This window comes from Ranitomeya imitator, chromosome 1 (genome assembly GCF_032444005.1).
Source record: "Ranitomeya imitator isolate aRanImi1 chromosome 1, aRanImi1.pri, whole genome shotgun sequence".
NCBI lineage: Eukaryota > Metazoa > Chordata > Amphibia > Anura > Dendrobatidae > Ranitomeya > Ranitomeya imitator.
In genome coordinates, this window is record NC_091282.1 from 528,678,913 (window position 1) to 528,698,517 (window position 19,605).

General features: G+C 45.2%; 1 protein-coding gene across 3 annotated transcripts in view; it reads right to left on the reverse strand.

The window, feature by feature from the left end:
- LOC138677214 (A-kinase anchor protein 2-like) overlaps positions 1–19,605 on the reverse strand; it is a 201,134-nt gene that overhangs the window by 32,069 nt on the left and 149,460 nt on the right. For all 3 annotated transcript variants that reach the window (XM_069767204.1, XM_069767186.1, XM_069767194.1), the window contains exon 2: positions 9,553–11,908. In XM_069767204.1, coding sequence (XP_069623305.1) covers positions 9,553–11,803 — 2,251 coding nt within the window. In that variant the 5' untranslated portion in view covers positions 11,804–11,908. The remainder of the gene's footprint in view (positions 1–9,552; positions 11,909–19,605) is intronic.

The window sequence follows — 19,605 nt, forward strand, 5'->3', positions numbered from 1 at the left end:
AAGCTGAGGAGCTGCATGTTTACATCAGCCTCCCCTGTACCAGAGAGGAGAGTGTGAGATGTGGGTATGAGCTGGTATCGTGTGTGTGTGTGTGTGTGTGACCTGTAGTGTGTGATCTGTAGGGTGTGTGTGTGTGATGTGTAGTGTATACGTGTGTGTGATCTGTAGTGTGTGTGTGTGATCTGTAGTGTGTGCCTGTGATCTGTAGTATGTGTGTGTGTGATCTGTAGTGTGCACGTGTGTGTGTGTGATTTGTAGTGTGCACGTGTGTGTGTGTGATCTGTAGTGTGTGTGTTTGTGATCTGTAGTGTGTGTATGTGTGAGATCTGTAGTGTGTACGTGTGTGTGTGATCTGTAGTGTGTGCGTGTGTGTGATCTGTAGTACGTGTGTGTGTGATCTGTAGTGTGTACGTGTGTGTGTGATCTGTAGTGTGTGTGTGTGATCTGTAGTATGTGTGTGTGATCTGTAGTGTGTACGTGTGTGTGTGATCTGTAGTGTGTGTGTGTGAGTGATCTGTAGTACGTGTGTGTGTGATCTCTAGTGTGTACGTGTGTGTGTGATCTGAAGTGTTGTGTGTGATCTGTAGTATGCGTGTGTGTGATCTGTAGTGTGTGCGTGTGATCTGTAGCGTGTGCGTGTTATCTGTAGTGTGTGCGTGTGTGATCTGTAGTGTGTGCGTGTGATCTGTAGTCTGCGTGTGTGTGATTATTATTATTATAATATATATATATATATATACTAGCTATTGAACCCGTTCTACGCCCGGGTGGCGAGCATTTATATTGGTATATGGTCTCCATCCTGGTATGTGCTGCTCCATCCTGCGTCCCCATCCTGTCATGTGCTGCACCCATCCTGCGTCCCCATCCTGTCATGTGCTGCACCCATCCTGCGTCCCCATCCTGTCATGTGCTGCTCCATCCTGCGTCCCCATCCTGTCATGTGCTGCACCCATCCTGCGCCCCTATCCTGTCATGTGCTGCACTCATCCTGCGTCCCCATCCTGTCATGTGCTGCACCCATCCTGCGTCCCCATCCTGTCATGTGCTGCACCCATCCTGCGTCCCCATCCTGTCATGTGCTGCACCCATCCTGCGCCCCCATCCTGTCATGTGCTGCACCCATCCTGCGCCCCCATCCTGTCATGTGCTGCACCCATCCTGCGTCCCCATCCTGTGTCCCCATCCTGTCATGTGCTGCACCCATCCTGCGTCCCCATCCTGTCATGTGCTGCACCCATCCTGCGTCCCCATCCTGTCATGTGCTGCACCCATCCTGCGCCCCCATCCTGTCATGTGCTGCACCCATCCTGCGTCCCCATCCTGTCATGTGCTGCACCCATCCTGCGTCCCTATCCTGTCATGTGCTGCACCCATCCTGCGTCCCCATCCTGTCATGTGCTGCACCCATCCTGCATCCCCATCCTGGTATGTGCTGCACCCATCCTGCATCCCCATCCTGCATCCCCATCCTGTCATGTGCTGCACCCATCCTGCGCCCCCATCCTGTCATGTGCTGCACCCATCCTGCGCCCCCATCCTGGTATGTGCTGCACCCATCCTGCATCCCCATCCTGCGCCCCCATCCTGTCATGTGCTGCACCCATCCTGCATCCCCATCCTGGTATGTGCTGCACCCATCCTGCATCCCCATCCTGCGCCCCCATCCTGTCATGTGCTGCACCCATCCTGCGCCCCCATCCTGTCATGTGCTGCACCCATCCTGCGCCCCCATCCTGTCATGTGCTGCACCCATCCTGCGTCCCCATCCTGTCATGTGCTGCACCCATCCTGCGTCCCCATCCTGTCATGTGCTGCACCCATCCTGCGCCCCCATCCTGTCATGTGCTGCACCCATCCTGCGTCCCCATCCTGTCATGTGCTGCACCCATCCTGCGTCCCCATCCTGTCATGTGCTGCACCCATCCTGCGTCCCCATCCTGGTATGTGCTGCACCCATCCTGCGTCCCCATCCTGTCATGTGCTGCAACCATCCTGCGTCCCCATCCTGTCATGTGCTGCACCCATCCTGCGTCCCCATCCTGTTATGTGCTGCACCCATCCTGCGTCCCCATCCTGTCATGTGCTGCACCCATCCTGCGTCCCCATCCTGTTATGTGCTGCACCCATCCTGCGTCCCCATCCTGGTATGTGCTGCAACCATCCTGCGTCCCCATCCTGGTATGTGCTGCAACCATCCTGCGTCCCCATCCTGCGTCCCCATCCTGGTATGTGCTGCAACCATCCTGCGTCCCCATCCTGCGTCCCCATCCTGGTATGTGCTGCAACCATCCTGCGTCCCCATCCTGTCATGTGCTGCACCCATCCGGGGGCCTGAGCAGGCGGGGACACCGGCGCGCTGTGGGGGTCAGGTGCCGGTATCGCCGCCAGCTCAGGCCCCCCAGCACTTACTATACTCACCTGTCTGTCCCGTTCCAGCGCTGCGCGCCGCCATCTTCCCGGTCTCCTGGCTGTGACTGTTCAGTCAGAGGGCGGCGCCAGCGCGCATTAAGCGCGTCATCGCGCCCTCTGAACTGAAGGTCACAGGCCGAAGACCGGGAAGATGGCGGCGCTCAGCGGTGGAACGCAGGACAGGTGAATATAGACAATACTCACCCTCCTGGCGGTCCCTGCTTCTCTGTTGGAGATCGCGGTGTGCGTTCAGTGTGAACGCATACCGCGATCTCCTGGGAGCGTCACTCTGTGAGGCCCAGACTGCGCCGGCGCTTGCGCCTGCGCAGTCTATAAAGGCTTCGGACAGAGTGACGCTCCTAGCGTTATATTATAGATAATATAGGCAGGGGCGTAACTACCACGGTCGCACTGGGCCTGGCAGGTCAGGGGCCTGGCAGGGCACCCAACTCCCCCCGCCGCCGCATTGAACTATACTGGCGTCTATGACGCCAGTACAGTTCAAAGCAATGATGGAGGAGAAAGCGTCAGCTAACACTCCCTCTCCCATCATTCCCCTCTGCCTCTGACACTGCGGGTGTGTGATGACATCACTTCATCGCGCACCCGCTCTCTGCAGGACTCAGGCAGTGCAGCATCTGCATAGGTGATGGCGGCCACCATATTGGCAGAGCCTGTGGTGCCTGCTGGGTCCAAGGAGCATTCGGCTCCGGATCTAGCGGGGGGCACGTGGACCGATCCGCCTAGGAAGGGCATGCCGCAGCCGCTCAGCCATGTGGAGTATCCAGGGATGAACATGGAGGTGTACGGGACCGGCGGCAGTGAGGTGTGTCTGCTGCCCGTGTGTCGCTGTCTTCGGCCCCCAGCGTCCCCGGCCCCCTGTAACACCAGCCCCGTTTCCTCCCTGCTCTCTCGTGCCCCATGTCCTCATAGGTCCCCAGGTTCAGGTCATTGTGCTCCTCCAGGCCCCCATATGCGCCTTGTCACTCCTCCCCTGGTCCCCCAATGCTCCCCATCTCCCATGCACTGAGTCCTCCTGCTCCCCCCATGCATTCCCAGAACCTTGTCCCCATGTGACCCATCTGGCCTGCTCTCAAGTCTCCCCTGTCCCCTTTCTCACCGTGTGTTCCCCATCTACCCTGTCCTCGTAATCCCTGTGCCCCCTTCTTCCCTGCTCCTAAGTCTCCTCGTCTTCCCCTGTCCCCTTGCAACTCCGTCTACTTGCGTCCCTATCTACTCTGCCCTCAGAGTCCCCTTGTGTCCTCTTGTGCTGTATCTCTTGCCCCCTAGTCCCCGTGTGTCCCCTTGTGCCCTTCTCCTCTTCTTCCTGGTCCCCATGAGTCCCCTTGTGCTTGTGTCCCTTGTCTCCACGTGTCCCCTTGTGCCAGTCTCCCTTGCCCACTAGTCCCCTTGTGCCCTTCTCCCCTGCCTCCTAGCCCGCATGTGTCCCCTTGTTCTTGTCTTCCTTGCTCCCTAGCCCTCCTGTGTCACCATTTTGCCTGTCTCCCCTAGCCCCTTTGTGTCCTTCTCCCCTGCCCCATAGTCACCATTTGCCCGTGTCTTTCTCACTGCACCTGCATGGAGGGGCTGCATTATACTATGAGAAGGGCTGCATTATATTCTATGGGGGTTACATTATATTGTATGGTGGGGCTGCATTATACTCTGTGGGGTGGCTGCATTATACTATATGTGGGTTGCATTATACTGTATCGAGGACTATGGGGAATACATTATACTATATGAAATACTATGGGGTGCATTATACTATGAGAAGTGAATTGTACGACTTGGATGACGATGGCGGTGCATTATACTTTATGGAGAACTATGAGGAGTGTATTATACTATATGGAGGACTGAGCAGTGTATTTAAATATATGGAGGACTATGAGGAGTGTATAATACTATATGGAGGACCGAGGAGTGTATTATACTATATGGAGGACTATGAGGAGTGCATTATACTATATGGAGCACTATGAGCAGTGTAGTATACTGTATGGAGGACTGAGGAGTGTAGTATACTATATAGAGGACTGAGCAGTGTAATATGGAGCACTATGAGGAGTGCATTTTAATATATGGAGGACTATGAGGAGTGTATTATACTATATGGAGGACTATGAGGAGTGTATTATACTATTGTACTATATGGAGGACTATGGAGAGTGTATTATACTATATGGAGGACTATGGAGAGTGTATTATACTATACGGATGACTATGGAGAGTGTAATTATACTATATGGATGACTATGAACTTTGCAGTATATTATATAGAGGACTATTGGGGTGCATTATACTTCTTATATGGATCCCCATGACTTCTATGTAAGCCCCTGATGAGTATAATGGTTTATTTTCTTTTATAAATTACATAACAATGGCAGTACGGGGGACAGATATATACCAGGATGGGGCACCGGATAGTTACGCCACTGAGGTCACACTATACAACTTTGCAATAAAGCTATAGTGTGCGAAATGAATAGGGAAAATCTGAATTTTGGTGGAAAATATTTTTGCATGGTGGGGGGCCCCATTTGAAAGTTCGCATCAGGGCCCATAACTTTCTAATTACGCCACTGGTAAAAAACCTACCCAAATCTTGTTCTCTTGGGTCTCAGCTTCCCCTGGTAGCCGCTAAACGCTATACACTTTTTTCACAGTGCCGCTAATTAACGGTGCTGTGATTTACGTACCCTTAACTGCCGCCGTTAAAAAGAGCATTGGCAGTCTTAAGGGGTTAAAGATGTCCCCTTTCAGAAAACCTTTCCTGAAATCTACAGTTGTGAACAAAAGTTTTGAGACCGACACACATTTTTCAGCTTCAGTGTTTTTAGACTTTTTAAACAAATGTTTCTATGGTTAGAGTATTTTAGAAGTGTTTTACACTTTTATTGTGCAATACATCACATTTATGCAAATAATTAATAATTACAGTGTTAACCCTTATTTTTCAATACTTTTACAACTGGCCCTGCCATAGTGGATATTATCTTTTGCGCCAAATTCTGACTGATGGCAACTCATTATTACCTAATCAGTGCTTGGGAGTTTATCATAATTTCTGTGTTTTTATTTGTCCACCCGGATTTTGAGATCTCGGAAGTTTACTGCAGAATTATCAGTCTGTAGAAGTATGGGGATTGGACTGTAGGGAACTAGAAAAATAATTGTTTGCAGAAGAATAGGTGATTTACCGCGATTCCTGTGTCATGTCAACAGGAAAGCATCCTGAGACCAGTCATGTCTGGGGTTGCTTTTCATCCATGGAGTGGGCTTCCTCACAATATTTTCTAAGAACACTGCCGTGAATAAAGAATGGGATCTAAGCATCCTCCAAGAAAAACTTCTCTCATTGATCCAGGAACAATTTTCTGATGAACAATGCTTTTTCCAGCATGGTGGTGCACCATGTCACAAGGCAAAGGTGATAATTAAGTGACTCAGTGAGCAAAATATTGAAATTTTGGGCCCATGGCCAGAAACTCCCCAGATCTCAATACCATTGAGAACCTGTGGTCAATCCTCAAAAATCAGATGATGATTGTCAAGAGTTGACTAGACAAGAATGGGTTGTCATCAGTCAGGATTTGGCCCAGAAGCTGACATCTAACTAGTCAGGGGGAATTGTAGAAGTCTTAAAAATAAGGGTCAACACTATATATAAACTAGATGTATTTGTCAATGAAAGATCCAAAAACTTATGACATATGTATAATTGTACTTCAGTAACCAGAGAAACATCTGACTGAAAGATCTCCAAACACGGAAGCAGCAAACTTTATGAAAACCAAAATATGTGTCAGTCTCAACACTTATGGCCACGACTGCGAAGTAGATAATAGTTTTTAATTTATTAGATTACTGTGAGCCCAATGTTCACAATTTTTAGTCACATAGCTTGTTAGATTTCACAGAACCATTGTGCAAAGGATTCTATCACAGCTCCAAGTTGGTTAAAATAACTTGATTTATATGTCACCAGCTTTCTAATGTCAAGCGGGCATCTATGGAGCAGTTGTGTGAATGCTTTGTTAATGCTGAAGCTATAGGATATTTGAACCAGATACTGACAGAGGGAAGAACTAAAGTTTTTCTTAAAATGTTAGAATTTCATATTTAGAGAAGGAACATAGCAGGTTCTCTGTTGGATGCTGGATTGACACAATGGAGAACAACTTTGTACATATCCTCTGGGAAATGGATATGGAATATTACCCTTCATAAACAGCAAGATATTCCTAACACTACTTGTAAAGTGATTAATCATTTGTAGTAAAGCCAGTTATTATTTACTTCAGCCAATGATGAAGCTGTCAGTATTAACAAACAATAATCCTAGATTAACCGCACGCATAGACAACATACTTGGCACTAGAAGACTGGGTCACATTTTGTTGATGGCTGTTTTTCCCTCTTCACATTAGTTCAATGTGAGCTTATCCGCTAGAGCTTTGTAGAAAAGCCTCTATTGAGAGGAGATTTAGCTGACAATACTTATGTACATAACATGCATTTGTTTTGTGCACTTTTTCCCAGTGAGCTAATTGGTTTGTAATTTCCAACAGATGGCATGGACCCAGCCAGAAGAGGACATAAACAGGAGGTTCAACTCTTTTATGGGAAACATCAGGATATACTGCGTAGCTTCATTGGATTATGTATTACAGCAGTATTCTACCATTGAAGCCTTACTTTAAGGGAAGAATCCGGGACCCTATGCAGCACAATACAGCGGCACACAAAGCAGGCTGCTCTTTAATGCAACTTTTCACGCTCTTTGTATGTAATTCAGTTGCACAAGTTGTGTGAAGCTATTAATCTTTCTTATAACTTCATTATAAGAAAGCAATATGCATTTTAATCTGCCTCAATGTCTTTGTAAGGCTAGGTTCACATTGCGTTAATGGGTGTCCCCTAGCGGACTCCGTTACATGGCGTAATTGTCGCAATTAACGCTATGTAACGGATCTGTTAGCGCACCCATTGACTGCAATGTGTTAACGGATCTCTAGCGCATCGCTAGCGCATGCCATTTTTGGCATGCGCTAGCGATGTCCCGTTAGTTTCGGACGGACCACGGACGCTGCTTGCAGCGTCCGAGGTCCGTTCCTTGCTAGCGCAGATCGGGTATCTGCGCTAGCGGGATCGCCAAACGCGATCCCTTTTGGGACATTGCATTAGCGCATGCACTAAACGGATTGCCCTAACGCAATGTGAACCTAGCCTAATTAACAGAAAAAAGATATTGCTACCTAGTAGCCCATGGTTGGTGCTTATCCATCTGCCTGCAATCAGAATTTGTAGCACTCTGTGCCCTTTTTCATGGGAAAAATGATAGTGCTCTCTACTTTCTGGCATCATATTTAGGGTAACAAGGCTTCAATTATTCCAGAAATGGGTTTAAGTCTTCTTAAGTATTGTAATTTAAGCAAGCAATTATTATCTGTCACATCCGACAGCACGTTCAGTAATGAAAGGCATAAGCTGGCCATACACATTAGATGGCTGTCCCTAAACGATGCTTCAGCCAATCTCAGCCGACTCTCCCATACACAGGAGCCTTTGCTTGGCCGGTTCTCCAGGAGAACAATGCGATTGGCAGTCTGAAATCGGACATACACGATGGACATCGCTCCTGATCTTCAGTTGGCTGTACCTGTCTATATTCTGCTAACATTAGTCTAAGATGTATGGTAGCCCTTTGAATCAAAATAAATATTCCTATTTACATTTGTTTACTTATCTTTGTTTGTCAGTCATAGTTGAATGCATGTAACCTGCCCACGTACATGTAGTAGAAGGCAAACTAAGTAACACATGTCAACCTTCCTCCAAACTATGGACCCGTTGAGACTGGAAGACAACAACCCATTAAACAACCATTGATTGGCTGCATGCAAGCCGATCAGTAGTTGATTTATTGCCTGTTTAGACAAACCAACCGCACTTCTATAGTCACAGAACAATTACTAATACAAGCGTTCCTTGTGATAGAACATCATGTTATACATCTGTTCATACAAGCGGATGAGCTATCAAAAACGATGAAATTTCCTTAACAAAAATCATCTTTGCTTTAAAATCATGTCATTTGATGACTGAGCATTTTGTTTGTTCTTTGGATGACTGCTGACCTGTATAGACTGACCGATAATCGGGAAACAAGCATTCCTAGGAACACCCGTTCTCAATTACTGCCTGTCTAATTTGGCCTTCACTCCACCTGGAAATACCATTACTGTGCCACTTTTTATTAATCCTCCATAAACTTGTGTAGAAAAGTTGAAATCAGGAGATCTTTATATTATTTGGTGGAGTAAGCGTTGACCCCTTCAAGCTGTAGACAAATTCCATTTTAGGAATGAGTCTGGTTTTCTCTGTTGTGGAAAAAGTCACGTGCTAACAATGAGACTTAAACATTATCTGATATTCAGATTTTTGCAATTTCAGCCCTAAAGGTTATCCTTGAGAAACCATATTAATGGCCTTATTAAAAAAATATATTTATTTATGCAATAGAATCATTCTGACCAACTCTCTCTCTGGCATAGTTGCCAAACATATGTGGCTCATAATACTGAAGTCCTATATCCACCTTGACAATATTGGAAAAGTGTCCTTGGCCAACACCTCAAGAAAGGGACATTTTGGATGTTCCAATGCCTACTTTATTTTGTATAGAGAGCTGACAACCTAAATGCTTGTAACATGTTTCATACTTCACCCTACCAGTAAATGAAAAGATTATGACTGAAAGCTTGAAGCTGGAATTTGGGCTTGTAGAGATATCAGGTGCAATCTTTTGTATGAAACTATCTGCTGATCTTTGCAGTTCATGTTTAAAAATCTAATAAATCTGTGGCTCAAACATACTAAAGGTTGAGAACCATTTGGCATAATGGAGAGTTAGGCGCAACAAACAAATGTAGTGTGTATTTCTCAAAAGGGACTCAAATCTTTTGTCTAAATCTGATGCACTGGTTATTTATGTAACTTGATGGCAACTTGATGCAAACATTACTCCATTTCAATAAGATATCACTAAATCTAGATTAAAGGATAGTGAAGGAGGAATCACTAGTAAAGTTTGAAGGCAGAGCTTTTGGCAAGATTTTCATGCATGCTTACCTGGTGCTGTTTTGTACGATGCAGTTCTTGTTGACCCTACAGGTGCGTTTCTGCTTGATGGACTTGGTGGACCTTGCAAGCTTTGTCTCTGTCTTTGTTTTTTCAATTCCTGTTCTCTTTCTTGTGCAGCTCTTATCTCCTCTTCAATCATTGATAGTGTTCTCTGCTTCTTTGATCTCAGTTTAAAAGGTCCAACTGTTATCTCAGGTTCTTGTGTTGCCAAGATGGATGCAGTGCTTCTTAGTTCAGCAGCTTGGGAGTACTTGCTGAAGTAACTTTCATGCTTATTTTCTTCGACTGGAAAATCATCCATTACAGATGGAATAGATAAAGGTTCAAGAGCTTTACCTCGATGGGTTTCATGTTGCTCTGGAATCTTTGGTGTCACTGTAACTCCTCTGGTCTCTTGCACAGGTGAAGAAACCTGAGGTGGCTCGAATATGGTATCATTCCTCCTCTCAGGACTTAGAGGTCCTGTAGTATCATTTACTGTGACTTTTTGTTCTAATGGCATCTCTTTGGTTTCATCACTTTTCTCTGTGAAATTTTCTTGCTTTCCATAGTCTGTAAATCCAGCTTTTTCAGAAAGAGCTTGCTGAATTATATTATGTACAAATATACCAGCTTGATATTCTAGCTGATCATCAGAAAGAACCGAGTCATTAAGCATTGAGGATGGAGAATAAAATCCTTGATCGCTAAATGATTTGGATACCCCTTCCACTGAGTAATCAGAAGTGGTGTCCCTACGGGGTGTTTGGGGTTGTGAATATTCTCCCAGTGAATGGTCATGAAGGGTATTAATAGTCTCATTTGATGCACCGCTGTCACTGATATTGTCCATACTAAAATCATTTGAAAGTGTTTCCATGACTGTAGTGTCCTGAGATTTTACAGACAAGTCATCTAAACCGGAGTCCAGGTCCTCTGGCAGAGAAGACACAGTAACTGATTTTACAAAACGGTCAGAAATATCAATATCATCATCTTTTGCTAATGTAAATGTTCCTGTGTCACTTTCAAAATCAGGATCTTCACTTGATGTTTTCATAGATTGCTCTGTTGATGACTGGTCCTCAGAAATGCAGACCACCTTTTCCACTTTCACAAATGAAATCTCATCAGGTCTGACCATTTCAACATATGAACTTGATGGGCTAGTCACTATGACGGGAGATTGTGACCTATTAGTTTGGTTCACCTTATAAAATGGCTTTACTGAAAATAGATTGGATGAAACTGATCTTTTTGCTGGTCCTTTGACGTTGGTCTGGTTTGTATTTTCCATACTCAAAAACTGTTTCCTTGCAGCAGAGAAATCTATTTGCTCAGTAACAATGTCTTCCTTATTAACAGAAGTTGGCTCTGTAGGTACAAATGAGGGAGGAGTACTTCTAAAAGCTGGTGGAGATGTTCCTTGCTGCTGTTTTTGTTTCCTCTCTTTATATCTCAGATGTGATTCCAGATGCTCACAATCTATTTGTTCCTCTATAGTTTTTTCTTGAGGTGGATTCCACCACTTGGTTGCAATACCGGGGTTCTTTTTCACAGCCTGACTTTTGATCAGTTCAAGTCTTTCCTTTTCTAGTTCAATCACTTCCTCTGAAGGCCTGACTTTTCTAACCCTGAAGTGTTCCTTCTCATTCAGATCTTCAAATAATTTTGATGGCTTTTTTTCCTCATGGAATGCTCGAAGCTCAAACTTTGCTTCTTTTTTAATAACCTTTGGTAGACTATCACCATCTCTGGATGACCTTCGTGAACTGTTAGAAGAATTTGGGCTTGCTGGGTATATAAATACATCAGTATGATCATCTCTCAACTCCCCTTTAGAATAACCATTGATTTTAATTGGTTCCATGCCCTTCATGGTTTCACTTAATTCCACAACTGGTATGGGCTTGCGGTCCACTACTATTATATCCTTTTCAGCATCAGCACAATAATTTGTAACACTGACATAGGGACCTGAGCCATCAACAATTATTGTAGTTGTAGAAGCTGTAGCTTCAGCAAGAGAAAATGATCCATTAAAAGGGTTATCTGATCCAGTATCACAACAATTAGCTTCCAGAACTTCATCTAGATATCGTATTTCTTTTGCGACATCACTGTCTAATGATTCATGTCTGTCCTTAAGTCCATTCTGGTTTGCTAGTGTAGGAAGTAGAACATTTTGATTGTCTATTGCAACATCTGATGTAACCAACACAACTCCTCTAGGTTCTGAGGCCTGGACCTCCAACTCCATACTTTCACTGTTGGTTAGGATAATATCTATAGGTGTGTGATAATTGGCACTGTTTTGATCAGTATCCTTCTTCAGCTTAATTTCATCCTCTGGGATCGATGGTCTCTAAAAAAAGAAAAAGATATATTATTATTATTATTATTATTATTATACATTTTTATAGCGCCATTTATTCCATGGCGCTTTACATGTGAATACGGGGCAAATATAGACAAATACATTAAACATGAGCAGATAACAAGGCACACGAGTACATAAGGAGGGAGGACCCTGCCCGCGAGGGCTCATATATATAAGATCTAATGAACAATTATTAAACCTTCTGAAGAAACATCACTAAGACAAACTGGACACTTCATCATAAATTATTTTTTTTGTTACACTGATGCCTCTTATCTCGGTTAGTCATTAAGTTGTTGCCTCTTTTACTAATCTTCAAAGCCCGCTACAATTCTGAACCATCCTATGTCTCTGCTCTAATGTCCTTCTACTAAGTCATTTGTGCTCTTGACTCAACCCATGAACCTCAACACTAATCTTCCAATATTACATCCTCTAACTTGCATCTCCAGGGCATCTTGCGTGCTGCACTCATTTCTTGACTCATTGCCTTCAAACATTCACAGCTTTAGAAGGTTTCTTCCCTTTCAGTTAAATTTCTCCTCTGCCTTCAGTTTGCTATAAAAAAAAGAGAAACCTTCGGTGGGTCTACCGGCAAGGCTCCGCCTCTGTCCCCATTGTCTGGCATGGCTGCGGTGCTCATGTCACCTTTTTTCCCCTTCCAATGGTCTACCGGCAAGGCTCCGCCTCTGTCCCCATTGTCTGGCATGGCTGCGGTGCTCATGTCACTTTTTTCCCCTTCCGATGGTCTACCGGCAAGGCTCCGCTTCTGTCCCCATTGTCTGGCATGGCTGCGGTGCTCATGTCACCTTTTCTCCCCTTCCAATGGTCTACCGGCAAGGCTCCGCTTCTGTCCCCATTGTCTGGCATGGCTTCGGCGCTCATGTCACTTTTTTCCCCTTCCGATGGTGTACCGGCAAGGCTCCGCTTCTGTCCCCATTGTCTGGCATGACTGCGGCGCTCCTGTCACCTTGACAGAGCAGCATTTGATCTGTGAGTACAGCGGCTCTAGAAGGGAATTCCCGTGTAGATAGAATGCAATGTTCAGCGCTGCTTAGCTCACTTCACCGATTGGCTGCTGCAACTTTTGACATGGCGTCTACGCCGCAGCCAATGCCAGACACTGGAAACAGTTGCGGAGACCTGCTGGAGGACCCAGGGAAGGTGCATAGAATATGTTTTATACCGCAAACTACAGCCAAGGCAGAAATTTAACTATAAGGGAATAACACCATTAAAAATATCTTAAATTAATTCTGACCAGGCGATCTCTGCCACATTACTTTATCATAGCTGCAGCAAGACTCTGTCCTTAAAGAATGATATTATTTTGCATCATCTGAGAGCAGTATAGTGTAGAGACGAAGTCACTAATTCCCAGTGATGGTCACTTATTGGGCTGCATGCTGTAGTTTTCTAAAACACTATATTATCAATAGGAGATTATCACTAGAGAACTAGTAAACCTGTTGCCTTGTAATACCCGCTATTCATGAGCTCTGTATAACCCCACCTCCACCACTGATTGGCAACTTTCTGCCTATGCACAGTGTAAAGAGAGAGCTGTTAATGTTGTAGGCGGGATTATGCAGAGCTTGTAATGCTTGAGAGTAATAGAAGAGCTGCAGCAGATAAAACACGGATTGTATGAAAACCAAAGCCAGCAGCCTAGTGAGTGACACATTGCTGGAAACAAAGTTTATGGTGTCACATGGGGCAGTAAAAAATATGGAGGCATAGTCCTTTTAGGTTGTATATATAAAGACACTGGCTGAATAGATAATGGTGCTTCACTTATATTCTTCCATTGTCGTTAAACACAGGCTTTTTAAGTGACCGCCAACTGGTAAAGTGAACCATGTAAAGTGAACCTTAGGGACAGGTCACTAGCCTTGTTTTGTTTTTCAGTGTTTTCCTATTTTCACTAATTCCTATGCATATGTCTAGGCCTTTCCTTACTTGTGCTGTTGGTACATACTAAGTTACATCCTAGAAATGTACAGAAATTGCATACTGTATCTATACCATACGCCATAGGGTGCAGATACTGGTTTACCCTTCATTGCACAATGTACTTATGCTTAATCTACACATGAGCATTATTTCAGCAGTTTTGGATACATAGGTGCTAAATAAAAAAAAATCAGCACAGGATGCTGGTGAATTCTTCACATTTCTTGGCTGTCCCCAGGCACAACTAATGACCTTCCATATGAGACTGACTTTACAAGTCTCTTCACAGACTCTGTTTTGTCTGCCCTTATTCACACATTGAGGTCAACTCTGACACATGGTTAGGTTTTTAATATTAGACAGTGTAGGTCCCGTCCCGATCAGAGTCACCTTGTCGTGGTGGGATGGCTTTTATGCTATTTTTGATCAAAAACAGTATTACTAAGAACCCTGAGTTTCTTAAATGCACTTTTGCTTTTTACTTACCGTATATACTCGAGTATAAGCCGAGATTTTCAGCCCAAATTTTTGGGCTGAAAGTGCCCCCCTCGGCTTATACTCGAGTCACGGTAGCGGTGGGGTCGGCAGGTGAGGGGGTGAGGGCGCTGAGGTATACTTACCTAGTCCCAGCGATCCTCGCGCTGTCCCTGCCGTCCCACGGGCTTCGGCGCTGCAGCTTCTTCCTCTCTTCAGCGGTCACGTGGGACCGCTCATTACAGAAATGAATAAGCGGCTCCACCTCCCATAGGGGCGGAGCCGCTTATTCATTTCTCTAATCAGCGGTGCCGGTGACCGCTGATAGAGAAAGAAGCTGCGGCACCGAAGACAGGAGGGGACAGCGCGAGGATCGCCAGGACTAGGTAAGTATAGCATATTCACCTGTCCTCGTTCCAGCCGCCGGGCGCCGATCCATCTTCCCGGCCGGCGCCTCCATCTTCCCGGCGTCTCTGCTCTCTGACTGTTCAGGCAGAGGGCGCGATGACGCATACAGTGTGCGCGGCGCCCTCTGCCTGATCAGTCAGAGCAGAGACGCCGGGAAGATGGAGGCGCCGGAACGAGACGCCGGGAGCTGCAATCAAGGGAGGTGAGTATGTGTTTTTTTTTCTTTATTGCGGCAGCGGCGGCACAAATTTATGTGGAACATCTATGGGGCACAGTGAACGGTGCAGAGCACCGTATATGGCACAGCACAGCTATGGGGCACAGTGAACGGTGCAGAGCACCGTATATGGCACAGCACAGCTATGGGGCACAGTGAACGGTGCAGAGCACCGTATATGGCACAGCACAGCTATGGGGCACAGTGAACGGTGCAGAGCACCGTATATGGCACAGCACAGCTATGGGGCACAGTGAACGGTGCAGAGCACCGTATATGGCACAGCACAGCTATGTATGGGGCACAGTGAACGGTGCAGAGCACCGTATATGGCACAGCACAGCTATGGGGCACAGTGAACGGTGCAGAGCACCGTATATGGCACAGCTATGGGGCACAGTGAACGGTGCAGAGCACCGTATATGGCACAGCTATGGGGCACAGTGAACGGTGCAGAGCACCGTATATGGCACAGCACAGCTATGGGGCACAGTGAACGGTGCAGAGCACCGTATATGGCACAGCACAGCTATGGGGCACAGTGAACGGTGCAGAGCACCGTATATGGCACAGCACAGCTATGGGGCACAGTGAACGGTGCAGAGCACCGTATATGGCACAGCACAGCTATGGGGCACAGTGAACGGTGCAGAGCACCGTATATGGCACAGCACAGCTATGTATGGGGCACAGTGAACGGTGCAGAGCACCGTATATGGCACAGCACAGCTATGGGGCACAGTGAACGGTGCAGAGCACCGTATATGGCACAGCTATGGGGCACAGTGAACGGTGCAGAGCACCGTATATGGCACAGCTATGGGGCACAGTGAACGGTGCAGAGCACCGTATATGGCACAGCACAGCTATGGGGCACAGTGAACGGTGCAGAGCACCGTATATGGCACAGCACAGCTATGGGGCACAGTGAACGGTGCAGAGCACCGTATATGGCACAGCACAGCTATGGGGCACAGTGAACGGTGCAGAGCACCGTATATGGCACATCTATGGGGCACAATGAACGGTGCAGAGCACCGTATATGGCACAGCTAGGGGGCACAATGAACGGTGCAGAGCACTATATGGTTCACACCTATGGGGAAATATGGACGGTGCAGAGCACTATATGGCACAGCTATGGGGAAATAATGATCTATTTTTATTTTTGAAATTCACCGGTAAATGCTGCATTTCCACCCTAGGCTTATACTCGAGTCAATAAGTTTTCCCAGTTTTTTGTGGCAAAATTAGGGGGGTCGGCTTATACTCGGGTCGGCTTATACTCGAGTATATACGGTATTTAGTTACAGCAGGGTTTTTGCTCACTTTGTTTCTTGTAGGTTTTAAATGCTTTATGGCCAATGTGAACATGCGTTTATTTGCTGCATGTATACCAACTCTAACCAAGCTCAATTTGTGTGTGTGTTTTTCTGTTTTGGTTTTGTCTGCTGTCAAATCAAGAAACAACTTGGAACGTCTTCATTTCGATGCTAGATCCACTATTATTCCCATATGTACAATATTGCATTCTGTTTGTTACATCTACTACTCAGTGACTAGGCCTCATGCGGATGTCAGTGATTATTCTCATAAGCAAAAACCTCTCTGCTTTTTATTACTCTTTTGGATTCATCAGTGTATGTATTTTACTATTAGTATTTCATCAATAATTTTCTCATATGCAAAAAAAAATTTCATGGTTATAAACAGACCGCACATGAATTGCACACGGATGGCATCTGTGCGCTGTCCGTCTGTTTTCACAGATCAATAAACTGGTTATTTTCATCCGTGTCTTGGCTCAAAAACGGACACTGCTGTGATTATTCCAAGACTCCCAGACTATAATGGCTGCATGTCATGTCCATGAAAATCATGGATAAAACCAATACGTGAAAAACGGATGTCTGAATGAGGCCTTAGGGTAACTGTCAAATATGATTCTAGGCATTGGAAGTAGATTAGATGTGAAACAGAGACACAAGATGCAGGTCAAATGTCAGGATCTTTTCAAGAGTAACAGGCCACGTTAAATGTGGACAGAATAAAGGAGCATGTATCTTCTTAACATGTTAAATAATACCCAGATGGTGAAATTTGGGGGGTATTGGTTTTCTACCGCCATGATTGGAGTGAAATGATAACATTCTGGCTGCTGGGTCATTGCATATTTCTGACTGAACATAATGCAGTAGGCCGAAAGCTCTAGTAATGACTGCTGGCAGCTACAAGGTTAGAAGTCTGTGTTGTTGCAGGGAATTTGGAGCTCTGGGTCGGGAAACTTGGACTCTGACTTGAGGATAAATAGGATTGCAATCAGCATTCAATCCAACCGAAAAGCTACATTCTCGTGAAAGGTAGAGATTCACTTTAACCCAAATTGCATTTGGACTAGTAGGGTATGTGCACATATTGAGCGTTGGTAGCAGATCGCTCTACACAGTGAAAAAGCGGTGAAAAATACATGAGTTTATTTTACGCGCGCTTTTGATGTATTTGTTCCCCCCATTCATTTGAACTGAGGAAAAATGCTGAAAGAATGGACAATGATGCAGATATAAAAAAAAAAACACTTTAATGATTCAAATCTGCAAGGAAAAAATAAATTTCATTCGCTTTACTGGAACTGTAAATTGCAAATATTTTTTTTTTACCCTTGCAAAAAACGAAAAAAACAAAAAAAAACTGCAAGAATGCAGTACTGGTTTTTACGAACACCACCACTGTTTATCCCACACATCCTGTAGTTATTCAGAACGCGGTCCTCCATATTTGTATGGTAATGGCTACATACAGTATACCTGTGCACGGGCACGTTTTTACATATTGCAGATCAGACCTTTTAGCATTCACTGTTTTATTTATATGCGCTTTGTGCTATTGTGCAGGCTTTGTTTAGTTACGGATGGATATTCTCTCTTCCCAGAATAGCCTGACACACTGTTGGCGTGATGATGAGTGATCCTTCATACAGAATATCTGGTGTCTGCGGATTGCTTTATAGAAGGACCCAGCATCATATGGGGGCAGCGGAGAAATCGGTCTGAGACATTATATACAACAACAGGAAATGTTACTGGATTTAGCTTTCGAAATTGAGCGTAGAAGTAGACACGGCGGTACACAAAAGGCACTGATGAAAGTACAGGGTTTAAAAGGTGCTGCCACCCCCACCCATTCTCATCTGATCATTGTGTCCCTTTGTTTTTGTCTGCCTCTCCTTTGTTGAGCCAAGTGAGCGGTCTATGGATCCATAGGAAGTACTGATGAGCGAACGTGCTGGGATAAGGTGTTATCTGAGCATGCTCAGGTGCTAACAGTGTCTTCGGCGTGCTCTAGTAATACGTACTAGTCCCAGAGTGGTGCTGGGCGGAGGGGTGATGGTGGGGACCACTTGGCATTGCAGGCCAAATATACTCACCCTGCGGGCCAGAGTTTGGCAAATGTACTTTCTTTAAGGGCTTGTTCACATGACTGTATTTTTAATCCGAGTACAGTCTGTGACAAAAACAGGCAGTACTCGGGCAATGTTATTCAATGGGGTTATGCAGATGACTCATTTTTTTCACTGACTGAATCTTCGTGTGAAACCCCCCGTGACATGTTCTAGTTCTGTAAATCGGATGAGACTCACTCTATGGGTGCGCAAAAATTGGATGCAAAATGGACCCATATAGCATCCTATTTTATGGATATGTGGCAGTTCTGTAACATAGGAAACTGTAAATGGTTAATAACTGCAGTAAAAGAACAGATTGTATACGGACAGCACACGGATGTCAAGTGAGAAAAAAATCATCCCACTTTTCTGGATGAGACTTTATACGCTCGGGTGAACCTAGCCTTGACCTCATTATTTTGTACAAGTTTTGGGGGGGACACACGTTCATATTTTCTGCAGCAGCCATTTGCGTTTTCTCTTACAAGCATATGGTTGAGCTGAAGTTGTTTTGTGAAAGATGGGGTACACTACAGTCAATGTCCAGATGGCACTGCACCCTTGGGAAATTAGAGAAATAAACAACATCATTCAATTCCCTTTTATACCCTAAGGGAATTTGCCAAAATTCTATACTCCAAACCCTTCCCAGCATATATGATAAAAGCATATACTATTAAAGCTCAGTAGCTTTTACTGTATTATTTCTAGAGCTACATTTTTCCCTGGAAGTAAAAGAATACACACCATATATAACAGGCATGATGAAAGAGAACCTGTCACCAGGTTACAAGCAGACAGTTTTTGCTTTTTACTGTATTTTATTCCTGCTTCTCCCCTGAAATCATTTTTTGTAATCTTTCATAGGGTTCCAGATATATATAGGCCAGGGGTGTCAAACTGCATTCCTCGAGGGCTACAAACAGGTCATGTTTTCAGGATTTCCTTGTACTGCACAGGTGATAATTTAATCACCAACTCATTATTTGTGTAGGTGATTAAATTATCACCTGTGCAGTACAAGGAAATCCTGAAAACATGACCTGTTTGCAGCCCTCGAGGAATGCAGTTTGACACCCCTGATATAGGCCTTTTCAGTTGGGGCAAATTTTTATGTTTTTTTTTTTACCAAGCAGGCGGTGCTCACAGGATTCTCTGTCGGCAGGCTGTTCTGCATTATTACCCCGT